Source organism: Gossypium hirsutum, chromosome A11 (genome assembly GCF_007990345.1).
Source record: "Gossypium hirsutum isolate 1008001.06 chromosome A11, Gossypium_hirsutum_v2.1, whole genome shotgun sequence".
Taxonomy (NCBI): domain Eukaryota; kingdom Viridiplantae; phylum Streptophyta; class Magnoliopsida; order Malvales; family Malvaceae; genus Gossypium; species Gossypium hirsutum.
The window spans coordinates 23,173,469-23,198,173 of record NC_053434.1 but is presented as its reverse complement, the minus strand read 5'-3'; the positions used below and the strand labels follow the sequence as shown (position 1 = coordinate 23,198,173).

General features: G+C 31.2%; 2 protein-coding genes across 2 annotated transcripts; one reads left to right on the top strand and one right to left on the bottom strand.

The window, feature by feature from the left end:
* The first annotated feature begins 5,122 nt into the window (after positions 1–5,122).
* Positions 5,123–8,112, top strand: LOC107895357 (glutamine synthetase nodule isozyme). Its single transcript, XM_016820671.2, has 12 exons — positions 5,123–5,263; positions 5,655–5,694; positions 5,778–5,881; positions 6,001–6,049; positions 6,437–6,543; positions 6,655–6,742; positions 6,824–6,952; positions 7,034–7,108; positions 7,185–7,238; positions 7,331–7,368; positions 7,441–7,600; positions 7,691–8,112. The coding sequence occupies exons 1-12, from the start codon at positions 5,190–5,192 to the stop codon at positions 7,841–7,843; spliced, it is 1,071 nt and encodes a 356-aa protein (XP_016676160.1). The 5' UTR covers positions 5,123–5,189; the 3' UTR covers positions 7,844–8,112.
* Positions 8,113–14,161: 6,049 nt separating this feature from the next.
* On the bottom strand, positions 14,162–19,068 carry LOC107895373 (proline-rich receptor-like protein kinase PERK8). The gene is made up of 9 exons (XM_016820673.2): positions 18,774–19,068; positions 17,280–18,687; positions 16,643–17,053; positions 16,249–16,335; positions 15,997–16,067; positions 15,735–15,811; positions 15,449–15,596; positions 15,035–15,196; positions 14,162–14,864 (listed from the first exon to the last, which is right to left on the bottom strand). The coding sequence occupies exons 2-9, from the start codon at positions 18,283–18,285 to the stop codon at positions 14,490–14,492; spliced, it is 2,337 nt and encodes a 778-aa protein (XP_016676162.2). The 5' UTR covers positions 18,286–18,687; positions 18,774–19,068; the 3' UTR covers positions 14,162–14,489.
* Positions 19,069–24,705: the final 5,637 nt, after the last annotated feature.

Here is a 24,705-nt window from a genome sequence, read left to right as displayed (position 1 = left end):
ATGCTATAGTGAACAAAGCAATTTGGATTAGAAAAATACTTGTAGATATATTAATGAAGCGAATAAAGCCAACAAAGTTTTATGTAGATAATCAAACTGCTATTGCAATTTCAAATGATCTTATTTTTCATGGAAGAACAAAGCATTTCAAGATCAAGTTGTATCATTTGAGAGAAGAACAGAAGATTGGTGAAATCAAGTTGGTTCATTTAAAGGTTGAAAATCAAATTGCAGATATGTTAACTAACACTCTTCCAAAAGTTATGTTTGAAGTTTTAAGAAACAAATTAGGCCTTTGCAATTACTAAGACAAGGAGGGCTCTTGAGGATGTGTCTTAGGCTTGCTGAATAATAGGTTTGTAGACCAAGTCTTCGGGGATTTTTTAGTTTGTGGCACGATTTTAGGAGTTAGTTAGGATGTGGCTAGAAATCAGCAAAATATATTTTCTGTTATATTTTCAGCTATATAATTTGAACAATGTAGCATATTATAGTGTGCTTCAAACATATTTGCTTTCACGCTTTCTATCTTTTATATTTTTTACTAAAATAAAAATAGAGAGAAAATTGCAGTGTTGCATTATACAAACGAGCCCATGCTTTATCTCAACACTCGTCATTTACCCTCTTTAGATGGTGTTGATTTCATTAAGACATCAATGTGAGATCTTGTCGGGGAAAACACAATTGTTGCCATTTGTTTATCTATTATCTAGGAGTAAATTTATCATACTCTTAAGGTTAAAGCACAAAAATATATATAAAAAAAAAGATAAAAATATTTTAAAGTTTTTCTAAAAATATCAAGGTTTTTAATATTATTATTTATTAAATTATAAAAATATAAAATTACTAAAAATACACGTCTAGAATGAACTCGGAAAAAAAGATGTCTAGATTGATTAGAATTTGGGCATACATTTGTCTCGATTCATTATGCACATGAAATAAAAAAAATATTTTTATATTATTTTTTGAAATTATAAAAATATAAAATTACAAAAAGAAAATGTACATCCATAATGAACTTGAACAAATGGATGTCAAGATTTGTTTAATTCTAGACACCTATTTGTCTAGGTTCATTATACACGTGAATAAAAAAATCAGGTTTTATTATAGTATTATTTTTTGAAATTATAAAATGTATATATAATATTAAAATACTAAAAATGCCCATTCAAAATGAATTTAGATAAATAGGTGTCGAGGTTCATCTAAATCTAGATATTTATTTCTCTAAATTCATTACGCATGTGAAATAAAAAAATAGGTTTTTATTTTTATTTTTTGAAATTCTAAAAATTGTATTAAAATATATGTTATACCCCTTCGCCACCTGAACATGTGTCAACAGGATAGAAGGTGTTGGCCTTCACTTTGACTCCACTTGAGGCAATGTTTTGGTTGACCATCTGTCCTGGCCAAAAAAGCGATACTGTTTTGTTTTCAAGGCCTTTTGCTAGATAAGCATTCCTGACAAGCCTATTCACTCCTAGATAATGAGATGAGCACTCATTTTTGAGGCACTCGCTTTTAGGTGTGAACGCATGCTTAATACAATAATGTGCCCATTTAGGTGTAACATCCTCATATTGATTAAGTGCATGACGGAATAGGTCCCACGATGCACGTCCTTCACTCTTTGCATGATGGCAACTTTCCTTATAACAACCTGCCATGTCAAGGTAGTTAACACGAAGACCTCTTTCATAAATACCTTTTCAACGATGAAAAAGAGATCAACTTTTCAATCCTAAAGTTACTCTGAGCAAATCCTTTCTCTCCCTCAGTTAATTAGTCCTTTTGTTTCTTTCCAGCTCTCCGCCTCTTTAGATGAACCAACTTTCATAAAACCACCAATAACCACTCTGTACTCTCCTACCTTTTTGTACTTTGTATCAACAATATGTTTTAGCAAAATTTGAGCACACATGACAATATTTTATTAGTTGCCAATACAAAATTTAACGGTGTCCATGTACCCAAGAAAAGTACCAATTTGGTTAATAATTTTCAAGTTTAGATATTAGTTACGTCCAAAATAAGTTTAGATACCAACCAGGTACAAATTACCAAATTCAAAGGACTAAAATATACATTACCTGATAGTAAAATATGATTAATGCTCTCATCATCTATATGAGAAAAAAAATGAAATTCTTTTTAACAATCATTCAATCTTTTTAAAAAAATTAAGACTTTTTGAATTTATTCATATAATTATAATTTCAAAATTTTTTAATAATTTTTAAAAAATAAATTAAGAATTTATGCTTTTTTAGATTATTATTAAGAAAATTTTTAAAAATATCAAAATGATAATTTAACTCTAATTTAAGAGTCAAATTAATGAAAAAATAACTAAAATGCTACAATATAATAATATTAATAACCTAGAAATAATAAACTTGTTAAATAATTGTTTTTTTTTTCTCTTAGCCTTTTTTTTTCAAACTCTATTATTAGCTCAAACTATATAATATAATATAATGAGATTTGTTGTAAAATAAATAATAAAGATAGGAAATAACAAGGAATGGAAAAATAAAAAGAAATACGTACTTTAATAGATCAATGGAAATGATTTACAACACTTATTCACACATATAACAAATATACATCCATTTAATAATAAAAAAAATAGAAAAGTTAAATTAACAATAATATATAATTTAACAGTTCATCAGTAGAGGTGATCATGGGTTGGGTTACTCGGCCCGACCCGAAAGTTCGCCTAAAAAATAGGAGAGTTCGAGTAAAAATATAACCCTGAAATATAGATTTAGACAAAAAACGAGGCCCGTTTAGAAAACAGGCCGGGCCTCAAGTATACTAAATAATTTTTTATTTTTAATCATATTTACTTTTTTATTTTCAATTTTAATATAACTACTTTTTATTATATTTTCAATTTGTGCATTGTTTTAAGAATTATTTTAATCTCATTTTTTATTTGTTTCTTGTTTTAATATTTGTTTTTATGTTTTTAAATGTATTTGATTTATTATATTTTTAATTTTTTTATTTAATGAAATAAACTAAAAAAAATAATATGGGCCAGACTGGACTTAACAATTTTAATTTAAGCCGGACTTAAACAAATTTTTAAGCCTATATTTTAAACCGAACCCAAAGCACGTCTACTCATCAGCACATAGTATTGTGATTATTAACTTTCTTCTTTTTATAAATCATGTTGTTGCGATTATTAATGCTTTATAATTAATTGAGATTCCAGATTGAGTTAGTCGCAAAGTCTTCTCCTTTAGAATTAAATAATCAGAAAAGAAGAACGAAGGTGCATGGTATGTGACGCTAGGAGCAGGCAGTGTAAATAAATAATCACAAAATTCTGACATTTATACATTCAATTGCCAATATTTAATCTGCCAAATAAGGATTAATTTGACTTTCATTTTAAAAAACTGAAAACACCTTGCCCTTTCAACCTAATCAAAGAAGTATCCTTTGTGTTGGGTTACCCAACAACTATTACAAGTTAAATGAATAAATTTTAACTGGAAATTTAATAAAAAATTTAAATTAATTTTAATATATATTAAAAAAACTTACTTAAGTCATCACTGACCTAATGCAAAGTATTTGTTGAAAAAAATTAATGTTGGAAAGAAAAATTACTTCAATTTTGAAAGGCATAGTGGCACTTCAAAAATTAGAATCCAGACTAATTTTTTCCTTTAATTTTGTAATATTAAAAAAAAAAAAAAGCATGAGTGCATGTGTTGGATCTTTCTCTTTGAAAGGGAACGTTTAAAACGATTAAGCCGAATTAAAATTAATGTTCGCAAAATACAATAATTAGTAAATCATAAGTTGTAAGTAATTAAAAATAGAAAATTTGCTCACATTTTATAATATTTTCTTTACATTTTTTTTGATTTAATTAATTCACTTCATAATAAAATTCATATTTCAAGCATAACTTTTATTTTAGTTTTCATTTAATCAATTTTCATAATCTCATTTTATTTAGTATTAAACTTTAATTTGCTAATACAAAATATATTTTAAAAGAAGTTTAAATTTATTAATACAAATTACGAATAAAGAGAGGAGGACAATGAAAAAAAAGCACTGATTCACTTGTGGTAAGTGAAGAGCTTGTGTAAGGAGAGAGGAGGAGAAGAAGATTGTTGCATAATGTTGGTAAGGAAATGAGCCAACTCTTGGTGTCTTGTGCACTTAAGATTATATAGGGATGTCATCCTTTGTCTTGTAATACCATATAGTCAATAATATTATGTCCTACATGATTGTACGAACTGGCCAAGTGCAAGATCATTGCAAGTTAATTGTCGTCATGGAGTATATCGTGTGGTCTTACTCCAACATTTTCATCTTTGAGATTATATGAGGTATTTATATCTTTATGATTCTAGCGAGAAGTGCGCAGCAGACTGTCTATAGGTTGACTCAAACAAAATTCGTGAAAAGTCACTTATAAACTACTAGACACAAATAATTACTTGTGAATCATTCTTTATAGAAGATGATATGTAAACCGCTCCTTACAAAACATCATTTAGGAATTTTCTAAAGCTTTACCACATATCATCAATGACGGGTATAACAGAAACCATACTAAGTATTAAAATAATCAATTTCGGTTTGCTCCATAACTCTATTGCTGTAAACATAATCATTATTAAATGGATAATAATAAACAAAATTGGTTCTAAAATTATAAATACTTTTATCTTTTTTAGTCCTCTAATTTTTTGAAATTCAATGGACTATTTTTCATGATGACGTCCGATTAAATTTCTAGTTTTATAAATCAACTGGCTAGTCTGTACTAACTTCTCTTTTTCTATAAAAAAAATAAAATATTAACTATCGGTCTGATTAAGTAACGAATAAATAAAAATAATAAAAGAAATTGAAAAATTAAATATATAGTCTAAATTTATAGATCAAATAATATTAAAATAATCTAAATTAATTAGAATTTGATTAAAATTAAAAAATAAAGTTTAACTCAAAAATTATTTCTAATAGGAGTCATAGTCAACCTAAAAAATTATAACCCTTTTAAGAATAGAGTTGGGAACTCAAACGAGTATCGCCACTATAAAAGGCAACGCAACCTGCCTCTGTTTTCACGTCTTAGTGTCTAATTTCAATCTGTTCGTTTTAAAACTTGTTTTATTATTCTTTTGAAGAATATGTCACTTCTTACAGATCACGTTAACCTTAATCTCTCAGACTGCACTGACAAAATCATTGCCGAATACATATGGTCGGTCCCTACTCTCCTATTCCTCCCACAATTTCTTTCTTTCTTCCAAAACATGTCTAACTCAGTGTGCTCTTAAATGTGTGTGCGTTCTAATCCTCTTTTTTGCTTGGTAACATAATCAAAACAGTGTTCAATTTTTTTTGCTTTCAACAAGGTTTCTCTGTTAAGTAAATAAAAGGGTCTATATAATTAGAAATGTTCTTTATAACTCGAAAGAATCCAAAATCTATTCTTCTCTTCTTGCACAGTTCCACTAAACTACATAGCTGACTGCTTTACATCTTGCTTTTGAATACACAATATTAGGTTAAAAGGTGTTTGGAATGGCAACTTTTGATCTGGTTTTTGTTACTAATGGAAGCTTTTTTTCCCTTTTGACATGGTTGAACAGGGTGGGTGGATCAGGCATCGATCTCAGAAGCAAAGCAAGGGTAATTGATTTGAACATTTGATTTTTCAGGTATTTTTCTTTACATTGTAATAGGATGATATGCTTATATACATGCATATATAGACACTTTCTGGGCCTGTTAGCGATCCTTCAAAGCTTCCAAAGTGGAATTATGACGGTTCCAGCACTGGTCAAGCCTCTGGCGAAGACAGTGAAGTCATCTTATAGTATAACTTTTTGCTCCTTTTTCTCTTTTAAATGTTTTCATTCTTTTTGTTAGATATATTGATGGATTTTTTTTGTTCTTTTTGTTTTTTGTGTGTATATTTACAATTAAATTGAATAGTCCTCAAGCTATATTCAAAGATCCATTCAGGAGGGGCAACAATATTCTTGTAAGTTGTGTCTCATCTATGTTATTTATTATTCCATACATGCTCTTCACTTGTAATTTTTCTAAAATCTTAAACAATTAAGAAGTTGAAATAAAAAAAATTAAAATTTTCATAAATTCATATGAAAATAAATATTTTAATTAAAATAATATAAAAATAGATATAAAAAGTAAAAGTTGTATTTTAGTAAATATATCGAGATCATACCGTTTGCTCTAAAAATTTTAATTAAAATACAAATTTCCTTGTTATAAAATTTGATTTTCAATACTATGAAATTTTTAAAAGAATGTTGGACACATTCATCCGCACTGGAATCCAAAAAAGATAAATGTTAAAACCGCTTAGTGCTAACTTACATATTAAACTGTGATGATTTTTTGTTAGGTTATGTGCGATGCTTATACTCCAGCTGGTGATCCAATTCCCACAAACAAGAGACGCGCTGCTGCTAAGATTTTTAGCCATCCTGATGTTGTCGCCGAAGAACCCTGGTATTTCCCCTTTGTTCTTTTCTTTCTTTGAACTATTTAAGAATGTGTGATTTAGTACATACATATATATATTTGTGTTGATTTTGCATATGATTTATGAGAGCAAAACAGGTATGGAATAGAGCAGGAGTACACCTTGTTGCAGAAAGATGTTAAATGGCCAATTGGATGGCCTGTGGGTGGCTTTCCTGGACCTCAGGTAATCATTTTCTTTTTCCAATTGCTTGTTTTATAGAAGCAGCAGCAGTGGGTGATAAATATAATCTTACTTTTATGACAGGGACCTTACTATTGTGGTGTTGGCGTCGACAAAGCCTTTGGCCGTGACATTGTGGGTTCTCATTACAAAGCTTGTTTATATGCTGGAATCAGTATCAGTGGCATCAATGAAGAAGTCATGCCAGGACAGGTACTATAACCTTTTGGCCTAAATCCAAATATATTTATATTCGTTTGTTATGCTGAATCTTCTTTTCTTGATGGCTTAAAGTGGGAATTTCAAGTTGGCCCAACAGTTGGCATCTCTGCCGGAGATGAGTTATGGGTTGCGCGTTACGTTTTGGAGGTAATGAAGCACTACCCCTTCACTTGAGAACACTTTCGCTTCTTTTGATCTTAATATTCTAGTTTCTGAATTACAGAGGATCACTGAGATTGCTGGAGTGGTGCTCTCATTTGATCCCAAGCCTATTCAGGTTTGAATCCTTTGCTTCCCTTTGCTTTTACTTTAGCTCTATGTTAATGAACTTGAAGGTTAACTCATAAACGTTAATACAATTGATCACAGGGAGACTGGAATGGTGCCGGTGCTCACACCAATTACAGGTAAATTTTAATAGATTTTTCCAAGTTTATTCCAAGAACTAATTGTGTGTCATGTATGTATGTATGTAACAGTACAAAGTCCATGAGATGTGATGGAGGCTATGAGTTTATCAAGAAAGCAATTGAAAAGCTTGGGGCGAGACACACTCAACACATTACTGCCTATGGAGAAGGCAATGAGCGTCGCCTCACTGGTCGACACGAGACTGCCGACATCAACACTTTCATATGGGTATACACTGCTACGCATTCCATTGATTCAATTGGGAAATTATAATTTCTTATTCCGTTATTCAATGTACAATATGCAATGGTTGAATAGGGTGTTGCAAACCGTGGCGCATCGATTCGTGTTGGTCGAGACACAGAGAAAGCTGGAAAAGGTTATTTCGAAGACCGGAGGCCAGCTTCAAACATGGATCCATACGTTATCACTTCCATGATTGCAGAAACCACCATCCTGTGGAAACCCTGAGGCATATATATTCCTTGGCTTCTGTTTCTCTGTGGTACAAAGGAAAGAGCTATGTTTGTTTTGTTTTGCTTGCTATATCGAGCCGGATCGGACCAAAGAACTAGTTTGTTTTGGGGTAGGGTACAAATAATCATGTCTTTTTACTTTGATGGATGCTGCTACATTTAATGGCTAGTTGGCCTTTCTATAGCTTCTGCTGATTCCTTGCCATTAAGTTATGCTCTTTTCAAATGTACCTTTTATCAATAATATTAAGAGCTGTTTTTTAAGTTTTTTAATTATCGATGTTGCAGCCCTTTCGTGGAGATTTTAATCTTATGGTTATTTTCGGAAAAAAAATTAAATTTTTCTAAAATTATAATATGATTTTTATAATTCCGATATTTTAAGGTAAAATTTTTAAATTTTCAATTTCATCCCTAAATACTAATGAATCATATTTTTTAGTTTTTAAAATTTTTGATATATTCACCTTTTATGAAATATTATTTTTATGAAAATTTTATCATTTTATAAAATCAATGTGATTAAAATTTCCTTTAATGGCAACAAATAACATATTTTTTTGGATATCAAACTGGGGATATTTTATTAAACCATATAAAATAACTAATGAGTAGCCTTACAATAATAAATGAAAAAATGTACTAAAAAAGAAAACAAACGTCAAAAAGCAACAGAATACTCTAGATCTAAGAAATTAAATTGCAGTAAATAAAATTTTGAAATTCCCGTCTGCTATGAATGTCCTGTTTCCAACTTTACCCATCTTATTTCTTGCTGTTATGAATGTACAATATGCAATGGTACAAAAATGGGTAAAGTTAAAATATATATATTTCTTTTTTCTTGCTGCTTTGATCTCTAACTATTTATTTACTCATCATTTCAAATAAAAAAAATGGGTAAATTTCTCCATCAGTCACCCAATTTTTGGGTAGCTGACAAAATAGTCACTTAAGTTTCATCTTAGTTACTCAACTTTCGAAAAATTACAAAACAGTCTTTTTCACTGTTTTCCGTCACAGACGTCACGACAAAGTGACATGGCAGTTGATGGCATCGTTGGCGTAAAAAAACCGTCCAGCTAGCCGGTTACTCTCACTTAACAGCCCTACCAGCACCATTTTTGGGTTAGAGAAAAAGAAAAAGAAGAAGAGAAGAGGAGGAGGAGAAGAAGAAGAATAAGAAGAATGAGAAGGAGAAGAGGAAAAATGGAGATGCTTGAAGTGATTCCAGTGTGCTATTGTGGAAACCCAGCAAAGTTAAACACGTCTTGGTCCAATGACAACCCAGATAGGAGGTTTTTTGGGTGTAACAAATTTGGCTCTGGATTTTGAAAACCATGTCGATTTTTCAGCTGATTTGATCCACCATTGATGCCCCAATCACGAATTGTATTGTTGGGTCTTCTGAAAAAGTGAGGACATTAGAGGACGCAAGGAGGAGGGAGAGAAGAACCTTGTTTTTGGTGCTTGTATTTGTAACTTTGTTGTTGTTTTTTAAACCTTAAAAATCAGCTTATGTTGTTGTTGTTAGCATTGAAAACCAGCTTATGTTTTGTAATATTGTTGCTGGTATATTGTTGGTTATGTTGGTATACATGGCTGCTGGTATATTGTTGTTTAACATATGTTATACATGGCTGCTGGTATACATGGCTAACCAGCTCATGTTGTTGTTTACAAACACTTGAAAGACTTGAAATGAGATATTTTTGTTGATTACAAATTGTTTTATAATATTTTTGTTGCTTACAATAGTTAGAAGAGGAGATAACAAATGGAAAAACACATGTATTTCTCAATACACAAAATGCAGAAAAAGATAACAGATGAAAAAACACATATGTATTTCTCAATTCTCACACATTTGTTTTTTCAATACTCATATGTTAGAAGATAAGAGATAACAAAAATAGCATAGATCAATGCTCATATATTAAGGCCAAAACGCCAAACTGTTTAAAAAAGGAATGAGGGGCAAAATATTGCCAAATTTTCCTACAATTCAACACAAGTGAACAGATGTGAATTGTAAGGAAATTTACAAAAAAATCCCAGTGACTATATGCCTAAGTTTATCAACAGTAGCAATCATAGGCAAATTTATAAAAAAATTTATCTGCCTAAGTTAATAGATCAGTAGCAAGCAAATTTACACATTTTCAAAAAGTTAACAAAATAAGGTTTGTTCACATGATCATCAATGGTTTGTCATGGATGACCCTTGAGTAGGAGGCATCCATCTAATAGTGGTTGGTCTTCTCTTGAATGTGAGCTTTTCTCTTAGGGGAGCTTGTTGATGAGTTGGGGCACTAGGTAACTGAGTTGGGGCAGCTTGTTGAGTTAGGGTACTCTCTTGCTGATTTGGGGTAGTTTGTTGCTAAGTTGGGACACCAACTTTATGTCTTTTGACCTACAAGAACAAGAGAAATCTGTCAAACAAATTCATAAACAGAAGTATACAAAAACTTAAGGCAAATGACTTACTGGAATATTTTGGCCAACTTCCCATTTGCAACTCCTCTTATTGTGGCCTATTCTTTTGCATTTACTGCACCTCATGTCCACCCCTCTCTTGCTCAACCTTTCTGTTGTTTGTGTTTCATCAAGTTCTTTCCTTCTCACCTTAATAGGTCTGCCAAGTGGTCTTCTTAGAGTAGGAGGCAGTATTGACAGATGTTTGACAAAAAGGGTCATTGTTTAGGACCCCTTATTGGACTTATAAAGTTGGAGTAAATTTGAAGCTGGGTTTGCTTGGTGTACCAGGTTTGTAAATAGGTCTCTGGGAACTCATCTTTTAGATGAATGACAGCCAATACATGCATACAAGGGATGCCGATGAAATCCTAATTCCCGCAGGAGCAGCAATTCTCAACTAAGTCCACCACATGCTGGCTGCTAGGACCACATTCAACCTGATACTTGTCCCCACCAGCATGTAATGGAACACACCTAAAAAACAGTAAGCATGCTTGGTTAAAAAATAATCACTAAAACAACTTTTTGAGCAGCCCTACCAACAATGATACACACACCCCCCTAAAAAACAATCACTATATGCATATTATAAAAAATACTCACTACATGCATATTAAAAAATAGTCAACACACCAACAATCATTGCATGCATATTAAAAAACATTCACTAAAACAGCATGTGACCAGCAACATAAAGTCAGAATAAAGGCAACATGAAGTCAAAATAAAGGCATTAGAAAGATTAAAAATGGTAACTTTACCTCAAGGCATCTTTTATATTTACATCCAGCTTTTTCTTGATCTTTGGACACAATATTCCTTTCCATTTGTCAGCTTCTTCTTTCTTCTTGACAATAAGCAACATAATCTTGGTCCTTATTGTTTCCATCATGGTCAGAATAGGTTTCCCTCTTGCTTCTAGTATCATCTGTCAGTAAACAACATAAATGATTAGTGAATTGCTAATGATTAGTAAGAAACATAAAACATAGGGGCTTACCTTGTTAAATGATTCAGAAAGATTATTCACCAACATGTCAGAATGGCCTTGACCAGTGAGTAGGGTTCTTTTCCTTCAACCAATCATAAGCATGCTGATTGGTTTTCCCCAGTTCATCTATGGCATCCTCAAAATCCCTTGTTGTGCTTGCTCTGGCAGCTTTCCAAAGCAAATCTTTCAATTCTTTTGTTCAGAAACCAGCCTTCTTGAAATTGACATGTAGGTGTCTAACACAATGTCTTATTTCTGCATTAGGAAACAACATACATATTGCTTCTAAAAGTCCCTGCAATTAGAAAAAAAAACAGCTTAATTCATTGACAATCCCTAAATAGAAACAACATAAAAAAAAATAAATAGAGTTTTACCTTTTGTTTCTCAGACATGAAAGATATTTGGTAGAGCTCACAATTTCCAAGTCTATTGCAAGCAACTCCAAGAACCAAAGCCATGATGCTTGGTTTTCACTTTCGAAAACAGCATATGCAAGAGGATAGATGCCATTATTTGCATCTATCCCAACAGCTGCAAGCAAGTAGCCACCATAGTAGCCCTTCAAGAAACATCCATCTAAACCTACTATCCTCCTACAACTAGCCCTATAGCCATCTTTGCATGTCTGTAGATAGACATACATCCTTTGAAACAACCTATTAACCAGATAATAGATTGTTGTTGTTCCCTCATTTTGTGTCCTATGTCCAACAAATACTCATAAATCTTCTCATATTGAGCCTTATGAGCTCATTCAATTAATTCCAATGCCTTAAGTTTAGCCCTCCTACATTTGGTTAGTGAGGCTATGCAACACAAATCTCTTTTGACATCTTGTTGTAATGATTTCAGAGAATAATCAAGATCAACAATGAATTTTTCTTTATAATGTTCACCTATCCAAGTTGAGGTTACATTCTTATTTTTATATACTTTAGAACAAGTATGGTTAGGATTTGAACTCCTAATTTGCCAAGTCTAATCAGTAGGGTCATTAGGGTTTAGTCTAGAAGCCCATATGAACCAAGGACATTTTTCACTGCAGACTGTCTTTAATCTTTTTAAATCATTTTTGGGAAACTTAATAAAATAATTGTTTAACCTACCATACTACTTGGCAGCTTCTTTTAGACTGTCCTTAGACTTAAATAACATTCCAACCTTAAGTCTAGGATTACTCATGTCATTCTCTAAGTTGAACTCAGGCTAATTTTGGCCATTTGAGTCAGATTCATGTGTACTATCTAACCTTTCAGAATCATCACTATCACACAATTCATCTACTCCTATACCATCCATGTTTAAACCATCTAAATTAACATCTATCCTATTAGACACATCATTTTCAGATGCATCACTACCAGACACATCACTACCAGACATGTCTTCTTCATTCTCATTAAAATTGTCATCAATTAAACCTACCAAACAAAGTACTCATCAATAAAGGTAGACAACAAAGGCAAACACTTTAACCATTTCTGTCAGAATAACCAATAATATCTAATAATTTAATACAAACACAACCATTTCTGTCATGCACATAGCAGACAACAACCAATACAAAAACAACTTAATACAAACACAACCATTTTTGTCATGCACATGGCAAACAATAACAGACAATAACCAGTACAATAAAAAAGGTAAATAACAAATTTTGATTTTGCTACATACAATATAGCAGCTTGGATATAAACAATGGCAGATATACAGAGCAAACATCAGTTTGATAATGACATTCAAATTTTGATTTTGCCACATACAATATAGCAGCTTGGATACAAACAATGGCAGATATACACAACAAACATCAATTTGATATTGGCATTCATACAATGGCAGATACAAATAATAAACATCATGCACATGGCATACAATACACATTATATGTCATACACTTTAATAACAAATAAAATCAAAATCAGAATCAGTGAGTGTTTCAAAATTGAAACCAAAATCGAAATAGAAATCAAAATCAAAATTAAAATCGAAATAACCCTAAATAACCCTAAATCGAAATAACAACATTGAAATCCAAAAAAATTAAAACTAAATGCGACAACTTACCCGTTAAAGTGGATGTAACAACATTGGTAGCTTCTCTTCTATTGCCCATTGTCGCTGAGAATCAAAAACACTGAATGGTTTCTGGTTTCGTCTTCTTTTCTCCCCAAACAAAAAAGACCAATTGTCTCCTTCTTAATCGGTTATTAAAATGATTTTTAACCCTAACCCTTCTTAATTGATTCCCAAATCAATTTCAACCCTAAAAAAACCCCAAATCACAACCGAAATTTTCCCAAATTGATTTTCGTTTTTTCCCAAATCCCTTAAATCCTAATCTATTTCTAACCCTAAAACTAAACTCATAACCCTTTAATTTTTTTCCCTAAACCCGCCCTAAACCAAGACCCCTCAGCTACTTCACCAACGTGGCAAGTTAACTTGCCACATCAGCTGGTTAACTTGCCACGTCAGCAGTCCCGTTAACCCCTTAACGAAAACTGTTAATCAGTGACTATGCTGTCACTTTTTCATAACATGACTGTTTTGTAACTTTTCGAAAGTTGAGTAACTAAAATGAAACCTAGATGACTGTTTTGTCAGCTACCCAAAAGTTGAGTAACTGATGGTGTAATTTACCCTAAAAAAATTTACTACAAAAATGCATTCATTTATAGTTAAAATAAAATACAATAAACTTTATCAATTATATAATAATAAAATAATAAAAGAAACACAAATTATGTAAAAAAAATCATATTTAAGATTATATGGACCAAATAATAAAATCTTATATTACAAGTAAACAAAGCAAAGGATAATGTGCTAATTAAATTTACATTCCAATAAAAGAAACTTATATTGAATTGTTAATAAATATAAATACAAGGAGAATTATATATGAATAGTTCTAAAACATAGAAAATAAATGCATTCTTACAGGGAAAAATATAAGCTTTTTTCATTAAAAAAATAATGAAGGAAAAAGAGGGAAAAAAAAGGGTTAAAAATTAACAATATTACACATCAAATGATCTGATCCAATGATCATAATCAATGAATCTTATCCAAAATTTAGAGTCAAGACATCCCCCTTTAAACTCTCTCATGTAATGGTAAAGCATTGGAAACTCATCCGATTTGCTTTACATTAGAGGTGCATTCAAGACATCCGATCCCTTTGCTCTTGGCCCCAGCGACCGCTCGGATTCCCATACTCTCTATCCCTTTGTTCTCGACTCCAGCCACCGCTCGGATTCCTGTAATCTCTATCCCTTTGTTCTCGACTCCAGCCGCCACTTGGATTCCCATTATCTCGACTCTTCCAGCTACCTTGACTACCATCGTCTCGACTCCTCCAACTGCTTTGAGAGTGATTAAAGAAACTCGAACTGTAGTCTTGACTGCCAAATGCTAGCCTTTGGAACATTCTGATTTGTGCAGATTGTTGTGCTGAATCGTAGACTTCACTTTGGCCAGGTTTCATTCCGTTTGTGAGATCCGATGACTCGTCCAGTGAGTCTAGAGCTCTCACCACCTAAGAAATAAATGTGGAAGAACACACATAAACACGCAAGTTTCTTACTTTTGTTACTCGGATTCCCCCATTTTGTTTTGAGTACTAGTATGATCCAACATATTTTTTGACATAAGACATGACCCTCTAATGATTCTCAAAATAGTTCCTTAGTACTTAAATCTATTTACCTGACTCATTCTAGGCCTTTTAGCAGCTGAATGTCGCACACAAGCAGCAGCTGCCTCAATCATTCGAAACATTTCATGACCCATGTAGTTCTTTTCCAGCCTCGGATCCACCAACATATCAAAGTCTTGATGTTCAATTGCTTCAGCAAGCAAAGGTCGAGCCTGAGTAACAAGTTTGAATCATATTATATGTTTGAAATTGGAACATTGCCACAGATTCTGTTATGAACAGACAATCAAGGTCATACAATATTAGACTGCAACCTCAGATTTTATTCAGACGAAAATCAAATTTCTTGAAGATTCTAACAGTATAATAAGCTAAAACTTACGAAGAAAGCCAAAGCAAAAGGCATGTTAAAACAAGAAAAAACTTTTGAAAACACAAGAAAACATAGCGGAATAGCCTTTTACCCATTCAACCAGGCTCTCGTCACCTAACGGCTGAGAATCATCAACAGGTTTGCGCCCGGTAATTAACTCCAAGAGAACAACACCAAAGGAATAAACATCGGATTTTTCAGTTAACTTGCCACTTGTTGCATACTCTGGAGCCATATATCTAAAAAAGAACAAATCCATTTATCAGAAAAAACCTGAATATTCAGTATTTAATTTCCAGTAATATAGTATGATTTTAACGATTGAGAATCAGTAATTAATTTTTCAATTTATCAAACAATGTCTAATGCTAACTTACCCAAAGGTTCCCATCACACGTGTGGTTACATGGGTATTTGAATCCAATGCTAATTTTGCAAGCCCAAAATCCGAAACCTGAATTGCAAGACAGAAAATCCCAATGCAGGTCCTAAGGAAGAGTACAATTTGTAAATTCTAAAAGTAGTGCATAAATCTCAAGTTAACAAACCTGTTATGTTATTCATAAGCACCGTCAAGAAGCAATTCAAGATCAAAATAATGATGCTGGTAAAACTTTATATTTGTAGAAAAGGGAATACCTGAGCCTCAAAATTCCTGTCAAGAAGAATATTTGATGACTTGATGTCCCTATGAATGATGCGAGGATGACCTGATCAAAGGAACATATCAATTTTATAGGATTTGAAGTACATATTACTTTTATAGCATAGCAAATTAATGGTTTAGGTGTTTAATCTACTGTTGTTTTTTCTTCATATTATTAAATAGTTTGCAGCATATGTCAGGGTTTCAAAGTACGACAAAGAAAAGAAGAAAGAACAAAAGATTACAGTCTTCATGGAGGTAAGCTATCCCGCGAGCAGCTCCGGCAGCAACCTTGACTCGAAGAGCCCAATCCATAACCGGCCTGCCTCTACCTACAAAATTCCATAAAAGTGCACAAAACTAAAACATTATCTTCAATCCAATCTGTATAGGGGATGATTGTGTGTATGAAAGTGTTAGTCGGGAAAATATGGAGCTTCCCAACTTAAGTACAGATGCTCAAGTGGTTCAAATCCAAAGAAGCTAAAAGACAGGAATCCTCTCACCGAGTTGGTATAAATATCCATGATATCAATTTAATTTGAACCATATTAATATTCATGCAAACTATTTTGACCTTTGAACTTAAAATTATATCCAACTTCGTCATAACCAGAGAATGCATGGAAGATGTCTTACCATGGAGATGGTAATGAAGGGTATTGTTCGGGACATAATCATAGACAAGCAATCTTTGATGCTCAGATATACAGTACCCCACGAGTGAAACCAAATGGCGATGATGTACTCGGCTAATGATCTCAACTTCTGCTCTGAACTCCCGCTCTCCCTGCCCACCACCAATTTTTAGCTGCTTTACAGCCACTTCTCTACCATCTGTAAGGATACCTTTGTATACACAACCAAATCCACCTTCACCCAAAAGATTACGTTCCGAAAATCCATCTGTTGCCTGGATTAGCTCTTCATATGTAAACCATGACCTGGAACTATTGACCCCACCAGGGTCTGACGGTGAATAAAAACCACCACTAGAACCACTTCCTACCACCAGTTTAAGTGGAGACTGGGGCCTCAAAAAGGCTGAATCTGCGGTGCAATGCAAGTACATTATAGGGCATAATTGAAGTAATATCCAAAAGGAATTGAAACATAATTTGCACAAGCCGGAAACAAAATTTATCCTATCTCGAATTTAAATCTTTGGCAAGTGATAATTTAAGATAAAAAAGGTTATTTCACTTGTCAAAAACATGGCATGTTTACACATAATATGCATAAACTCTTGTAGATAAGCAATGTTTCAACCATATACCTGAATTTTGAGAAGAGGCAAATGGAGAAGGCATGGCATACCCAATTTTCGTTCCAGCACTCTTCCTTTTTCGTTTTTTTGCAAACCACACAGCCATCACAAGAAGACTGAGCACTATAAACCCAACACCAATGCCGATTGCCACAGACCCTCCTGTGCCTAAACCACTCTTACCAGAGGATGCCGCATTTTCAGATCCATTGGTACCATTAGTTGGCCTTGCAGTTGGTTTCTCGGTTGGAATTGAGGGCAATGAACTAGGACTTCCAGTAGTATTTGGGGTTTCCGGAGATGAAATTGTAGGTGGTGAGGAGGTAGATGGAACTGAAGGAGGAGGGGATGATAATGTGGGTGTTGAGGGAGAAGTTGTGGCAGGAGCGGGAGCAGTCTTAGAACTGGGTGGTGGAGGTGTAAGCCTAGGAGGCGAGGAAGAGCTTTCCGGTGGTGGTGTTGCTAATGGTGAAGGTGGAGACTTTGAGGCAGGCGGTGTTGGAACATTATCAGGGGGTGGTGGTGAACTTAAAATGACAGCAGGTGGAGGTGAAGCTGCAACAGGAGGTGGCTGTGCAGCTTGTGGAGGAGGAGAAGCACTGGATTGTGTTGGTGGAGATAAAACCGGAGAGGGTGGTGAATTATCGGAGGGCGGAGGAGCATCAGGAGCTGAAGGTGGCGGAGATGTCGGCAGTGATGGAGGTGGGGAAGCTGGAGGGGACGGAGGAGGTGAAGCTGGGGTCGATGGTGGAGGCAAAACTGGTGGTGGGGTCAATGCCGATGGTGGAGACAGAGGTGGTGATGGAGGAGGAGCTGTAGGGACAGCTGAAGAGGATTCAGGGGGTGGAGTTGAGGAATTTGAGGGTGATGGTGGGGGATCAGTAGTTTGATTAGGCTGAGATGAAGTAGGGGAAGGCGAAGTGGTTGAGGAATTAGAGGACAAGGTAGGAGACGACGGTGGCGGTGGGATATCATTAGAAGTTGGTGGAATTACAGAAGGTAAAACTGAAGTCATATTTCTATAAATGATCAAGCCTAATATATTCCCTACACTTTCATATCCATTTATAAAATTCAAGTCTCCTATGGAGAATCCACTAATCACTCATCTTTTCCACAACACAAAATGCCAAAATTCAAGCCTTCAAACGTGTATTCAAACTTCCGTAGCTAAAATAAAAATAAAACTCCAAAAAATTGGCAATAGAAAATGTCTCAACAAGTCAGTCTCAGGCAAAAGAAATAAAACCCAATCAAGTCAATTCCGTACTCCAACAACCTCTAAAAACCCAAACTTAAACAAGAAATGAGGAAAACCCAGAGTTTAAAATCCTCCAAAAGCCAACACCCAAATTGCCAATCTCAAAAATTCACATCAGTAGACTGAGCTCTCACTTCCACAGAACGACAAAAGCAACTGTTAATAAGCAAAATGCAAGATTACCATATGGATGAACACTGAGGGAAAAAACCCAAGAAGCTGGAAAGAGTAGAAATGCTTACCTAGCTCTCCAAGAAGTGAAGAAAATTGGAATCTTGAAAAGCTCCCGAGATGGAGGTGTTGATTAGTAGCAAGAAAACAAAAGAAAAGTTGAAAAGAAAAAGGAAAAGGCTGTCCCTTGCTTCTTTTTTTGAAAGGAAATGTGTAGAGAGGGAGGGGGAGAGAGAGAGCGTGTTTTGGGGAGAGAAGAAGAGAAGAGAGCCCACAAATGGTGCAGAGGAAACGTGGGGGCAACTTGGAATAGGGAGTGAAATAGTGAGTCAATCGTGTCTTTCATCACATGTATGAGAGCCTACCCAAGCACTGTCTCTTTCTTAGCTGTTTACTTAATATTCTTTCCTTTTTTTCTTTTCAGGCTTAATGCCCCTGCCCTCAACCATCATCAAACCCTGTATCTACACCATTCTTTTCTTGGCCCCATTATCGCCCTTTTCAAAAAGGAATGGTTAAATTTTGATATTAGTCCTTCTAGTATACCTAAATTATGAATTTAGTTCTTATATTTTAATTTAATCATTTTCAGTCCTTGTACTATTCTGAAGTTTTAGTCTTGACCAAATGATAGTTGTTAAATTCACGAAGTTAAATTTTTTTATTTTTAAAATTTAATATGATAAATATATTATTGCATATGTAATGGTATGTCAACTTACTATTTTTATTAACAGTTGCTATTTTCATAAAGACTGAAATTTTGGAATTAAAAAATATAGCAATTAAAAATAATTTAAATAGAGTAAATCTACAACTTTATGCATAATACAAAACTAATAGAAAATTTTAATCAAACATATTTAACTACTACTGTTTGGTCCGAACAAAAAATTTAAAATTCAAAAAATATAAGGATTAAAATTAATCAAATTAAAATAAAAATACTAAATTTACAGGTTATGCAAAGCATAGGGTCTAATAGCTTAATTTGATTAAAAATTTCAACTGGTGGAAATCAAATATTTATGTTTTTTTATTCATAATACTTAACAATGATTTTTTTAAGTTTGAGCTTCGTTATTGGTCAGGTTTTTCCAACCAATTGATTATTATATTTTTAATTATATTTTAAAAAAGGATATCGAAATCTTTTTTAAAGCTTTCGCAAAGGCTAAATTATATTATTTTAATTAATTTTAAATATTTTATGTTGACAATTTAAAATAAGTATTTAAATAAATAAAATGTAAATTTTTTAATTATTGTTATATTATAATTTAAGCTGGGAGATTTCAAATATTACAACTTTAATAATTATATTTAATTCATAAGTGATGTATAGGCCACATGTACTATCAATTAATAATAAAATAATATATTATCATTTGTGTAAAATAAAAAATATTGAAAAAATAGATTAAATAAATAATATTAGCTTTATTAAATATTAAATATAATTATTTTTTTCTTTCTAGTTATAAAATTTAAATTTAAGTTTTCGATTTTTAAATTTCAAATTTAGTATTTTTATATTTATTTTCAAATCTTTCAATATTTTTTTTGACATTTTGATGATGATGTATCATTTTACTTTCAACTAATGAATCTATACATCAAATATAGACGAAACTTATTGGAATGAATTTTACCTATGAGTTGGAAAAACCTATGTAAAGACAAAAAGGAGTATCTTCCAAAGCCATGTTGGGATATAAACACTCATTTATTTAGCTTTCCCTTTTCCGCGTTTCAATTAGTTTTATGATGAATATATTATTAGATTTTTTGAAATTTAAAATGGTATTTAAAAATAATTATTATATTTAATATTTAATTAGATGATCAGAATTTTTTTTAAAAAAAATTAAATAGTAGTTAATTAGATATTTTATCCATTTGATTTAGCTTAAATATTTATATATTATCTATTTTAAATTTTGGTTTTGACATAAAAAAGTTTAAAATTTATTTATCACATTTTTAAAAGAAGTATTTTCTTAAATTAAGTAATTTATATGTTAATTAGATATTATCATTATTTCAAATAAATTTAAAAATGTTTATTATATATTTATATTATCTTAAATAATATTATGCAAAAAAATAAATTTGAATAATCAAATATTTAAAATGATCTATTTAAATAATTAAACTTCAAAATTTAAAACCAAATTTTTATTATCTATAATTAATTAAATAACCAAATTTTTATTTTAAAAAATAAACTTTTGCCTATTTATCCCTTTCATTTTCAGTTTCGCTTTTTTTTTTTTGAGTAATTCCCTTTACTTTTATGTTTTAACTAACATGAATTTTTTAATGTTTTAATATATTTATTTATATGCTTTTTAATGTTGACCCAACATATGTTTTAACTAAAATTTCAGAATATTTGAAAAAACGAATACTCTTTACACAAATTTATTTAAATGTTTATTATTTTGTCAAAAATATTATTATTATACTTTTATTATTCTAATATTAAAACATTTTAAAACATCATGTTAAAATTAAATTTTAAATCAATTTTCATAAATTGCATTTTTAATTGAATTTAAATTTTACATTTTTAATTATAAAATCTAGAATATATTTTTAAACATATAATTTTAAATTAAATTTATATATTTGAATATTAATATTAAGTTATTAAATTAGTTAAAAAATATTGAGAATTTTTGAAGATTTGTTTAAATATTTGAAATTGGTAGATAATATTTTTACAATATTTCACATTTGTATTTAATATTTGAAGTTTCATGTCCAAATTAATGTTAAAAGTATAAATTTAATTAAAAACATTTTTCCAAATAAAACTAGCACATAATTTAATACATATTTTAGAAAAATTATGAAATTTTTTAACTTTAAAATTTTAAAGTATCTTTTCATTTTTAAAATTTTAAATACGGTTGCAATTTTAATTATCTATTCAATTTTTAACAAAGAAAATAACATATTTAAATTTGAATATTTAAATTTTGTACCCAATTTTTAACAAAAAAAATGTAAGATATTTAAATTTAAACATACAACCAACTCATGTATAGCATGAGTAAAAAAGCATAAATAAATTAAAACATATATAATTGATAATTATTTGACAGGTTAATGATAAAAAAATTTAATTTCATAAGTGTGGTTGAGAGAGCAGCATCTGTCCTTCAATTATATTTAAATTTTTAAAAATTAAAATTCATAAAATTTTATTTAATTTTTTTTAGATATCTTATTTATAATTTATCTTTGAATCAAAATGTCAGTTATGAGAGAATTTAAAAATAGAAGAATTTTATTTAAAATGCTAGCAATTTAATTATTGCTTAATGTCCGTTAATAGTGTTTTTTTTTAACTTTGTAATCGCGTTTATGGTTACTATTTATTACCCAAAAAATTCTAATTATTTTTAATAAAATAAATATATATTAAATTAAATAAAAATTAATTTTAAAGTTTTTGTGTTTCTCTTTTAATGGAATCATGTGTATTAGATAAAATAAAATTATAATTTTTTTTTAAAAAATTACCTCCTTAAGTGAAATATACTCATCAAAATTTAAACGTGAGAAAAGGAAAGGAATTTAGAACATGAAATTATTTACACTATGATATAATTAAAATGATACATAGTAATAAGTCAGCGCTGAGAAAAATGGACTAATTGAAGATCCCAATTCTCACTTCCAACCGCCCATGTTTGTGTTGAATAATGAATATGCTGTGTTACAATAAACAAAATCACATCATGAGAACTTTGTATTATTAAATAGATTTATTTTATATTATTTGTCATTTTAAATAAAATAAATATTTTATTAAATTATATACATAACTTTTTACTCAGCAGGAAGGTTTAGAGGTTTGTTGAGCTAATGATGGAAGTTGGTCTGCTTCTAACTTCAATTTCAAGCCAAGTAACTTTATTTTCTTTAAATTAGACTATTATTTTCCCCTTTTCATTAAACCATATAGGCTTTCGAGCTGATTAAGACTTAGTTTAAAAGCGAGAAAGGGTTATACATAATATCAAATATTAAAGCTTAGTTTAGCAATATTTTTAAGAAACATTTTTGAAATTTAAAAAAAAAACGTATCTAAAAAAGTTAAATTTTTTTATTTTTAAAAACACTTTTTCTTTAAAAAATACCTTTTACCTTGAAAAATATTTTTTTATTTCAAACATACTCTTTAAAAATATTGCTAAACTGACCCTACAAGTAAGGATAAATTGATGTTAATCGCTAGCAACTTCTTGTCTTTTAACAAAATTGTAATACATTGCCACTTGTTCACGTGATTTCTTTTAACAATTTTTTAAGCAGTGACCAACCAAAGCAAATATATATTTTTTTAATATTTTATAGGTTAATATGAACATTGATGTGAAAAGGCCAAGTTCCTTATTTTGACATCGATGATAAGGAGGAATAGATGCAAGCATTTAAGCTCCCTTTCTTTTTATATATATATATATTTAACTTAAAATAGTAAAAACTTTAAATCCTAAAGTTTTATGTTATTTTTTTGGTCTTTCAAAATAAAACATTGAACAAAATGTAAAGAATAAATTTCTCAAAAGAGGGAAAGAGAAGTATTACAAAAATAAAAAAAATAAAGGATAAAATGGATAACAAAGTTGTCTCCGTCATTGCCATACTAGGTGGAGGAAGTAGGAGGGCTCTCCAAAAGGATACTGTTTATGGGGGAACAAATTTTTTTGAGAGATAAGGTTAATGGGAAAATTGAGCAACATGGAAAAATCTTCAAAGGGGATGGATGATGATGAGATCAACTGAGAATTTTTAGTGAATCCTGTCTATCTAGTTTTTTTAAAAGTTTATACACTATGGGGAAAATCAGGTTTAAGTGAATGATCATCTAAGTTATTGGGCATGAAAATTTTATTAAATGCACTATTGAATAAGATATATACGTTGGGGGATCCTTTGCAAATAAAACAACTAATGGATATAGAAAATGACTATTATATGGTTAAGTTTCAATTGTTAGAATATTACACAAAAGTTTTACCAAAAAGGTATTGGTGGTGTATGGACAATATTTAAATGTTCAATCATGAACTCATTTATTTTTTATGTCATAAGATTTTCCCTATAATGTATTTGTTTGAATTCATTTGCCGGATTGTTTGGTGTTATGTATAAACAAAGTATCCTTAAAGTGATAAGAGATTCAATTGTAGAAGTCATCAAGATAGATTACAAGATGGAGATTTTTGAGGATGACAATTTGTGTGGGTTTAAAATGCCTGGTTGTTTAAAAAATTTAAATTGATGATAACTTTTAAAGAGTTGAATATGATGGCTTATAGAATGTTTGATTAGAATGTGATTGTCATAGTCGTGTTATATAAGGATGTCATTCACTGATAGTCTAGAAAGATATTGAAGGCTAAGAAGAAAATGGACAAGACGTAAGATTGGCAGTCAATCAGTGTGTGTAAGGTGCAACGACAACTTGGGAGATAAGGACTTTTGGAATTTGAAAACTCAACCAAAAATAACGTAGGAGATCAAGATTTGGGGTTAGATGAAATTATAGGAAGATAATAATGTTGATGAGTTAAATATGTAAAAATTGAATACGTGAAAAAGAGAATAACCAAAGAAGGATGTTGACTTTTAATGCTGGGAGACTTAGATTTGTAGGCAAGAAATTAGACAAAGGGACAGGCATGGTGAGGCAAGGCCTAAATAGAATGTGAAATGCTCAATTAGTAATAGCGATGGGCCCATACCATCAATACATGGTAATGAGCAAGGTACTTTTAGCTTCACCGGTTTAAAATTTAATCAAATGATTATGTGTCTTTGCCAATCAAAGCACATAGTGGTTTATTTATATGCAAATTGTAACCCCAATGTTGAAGGGAATGAAGAAAGCAACGTTTGCAAAGAAAGGGATTTTCTTCAACGTTTGCAATGTTGATGAGTTTATTTAAATTCTTAATTGAGTTAGTGTCACGAGATTCAATTAGA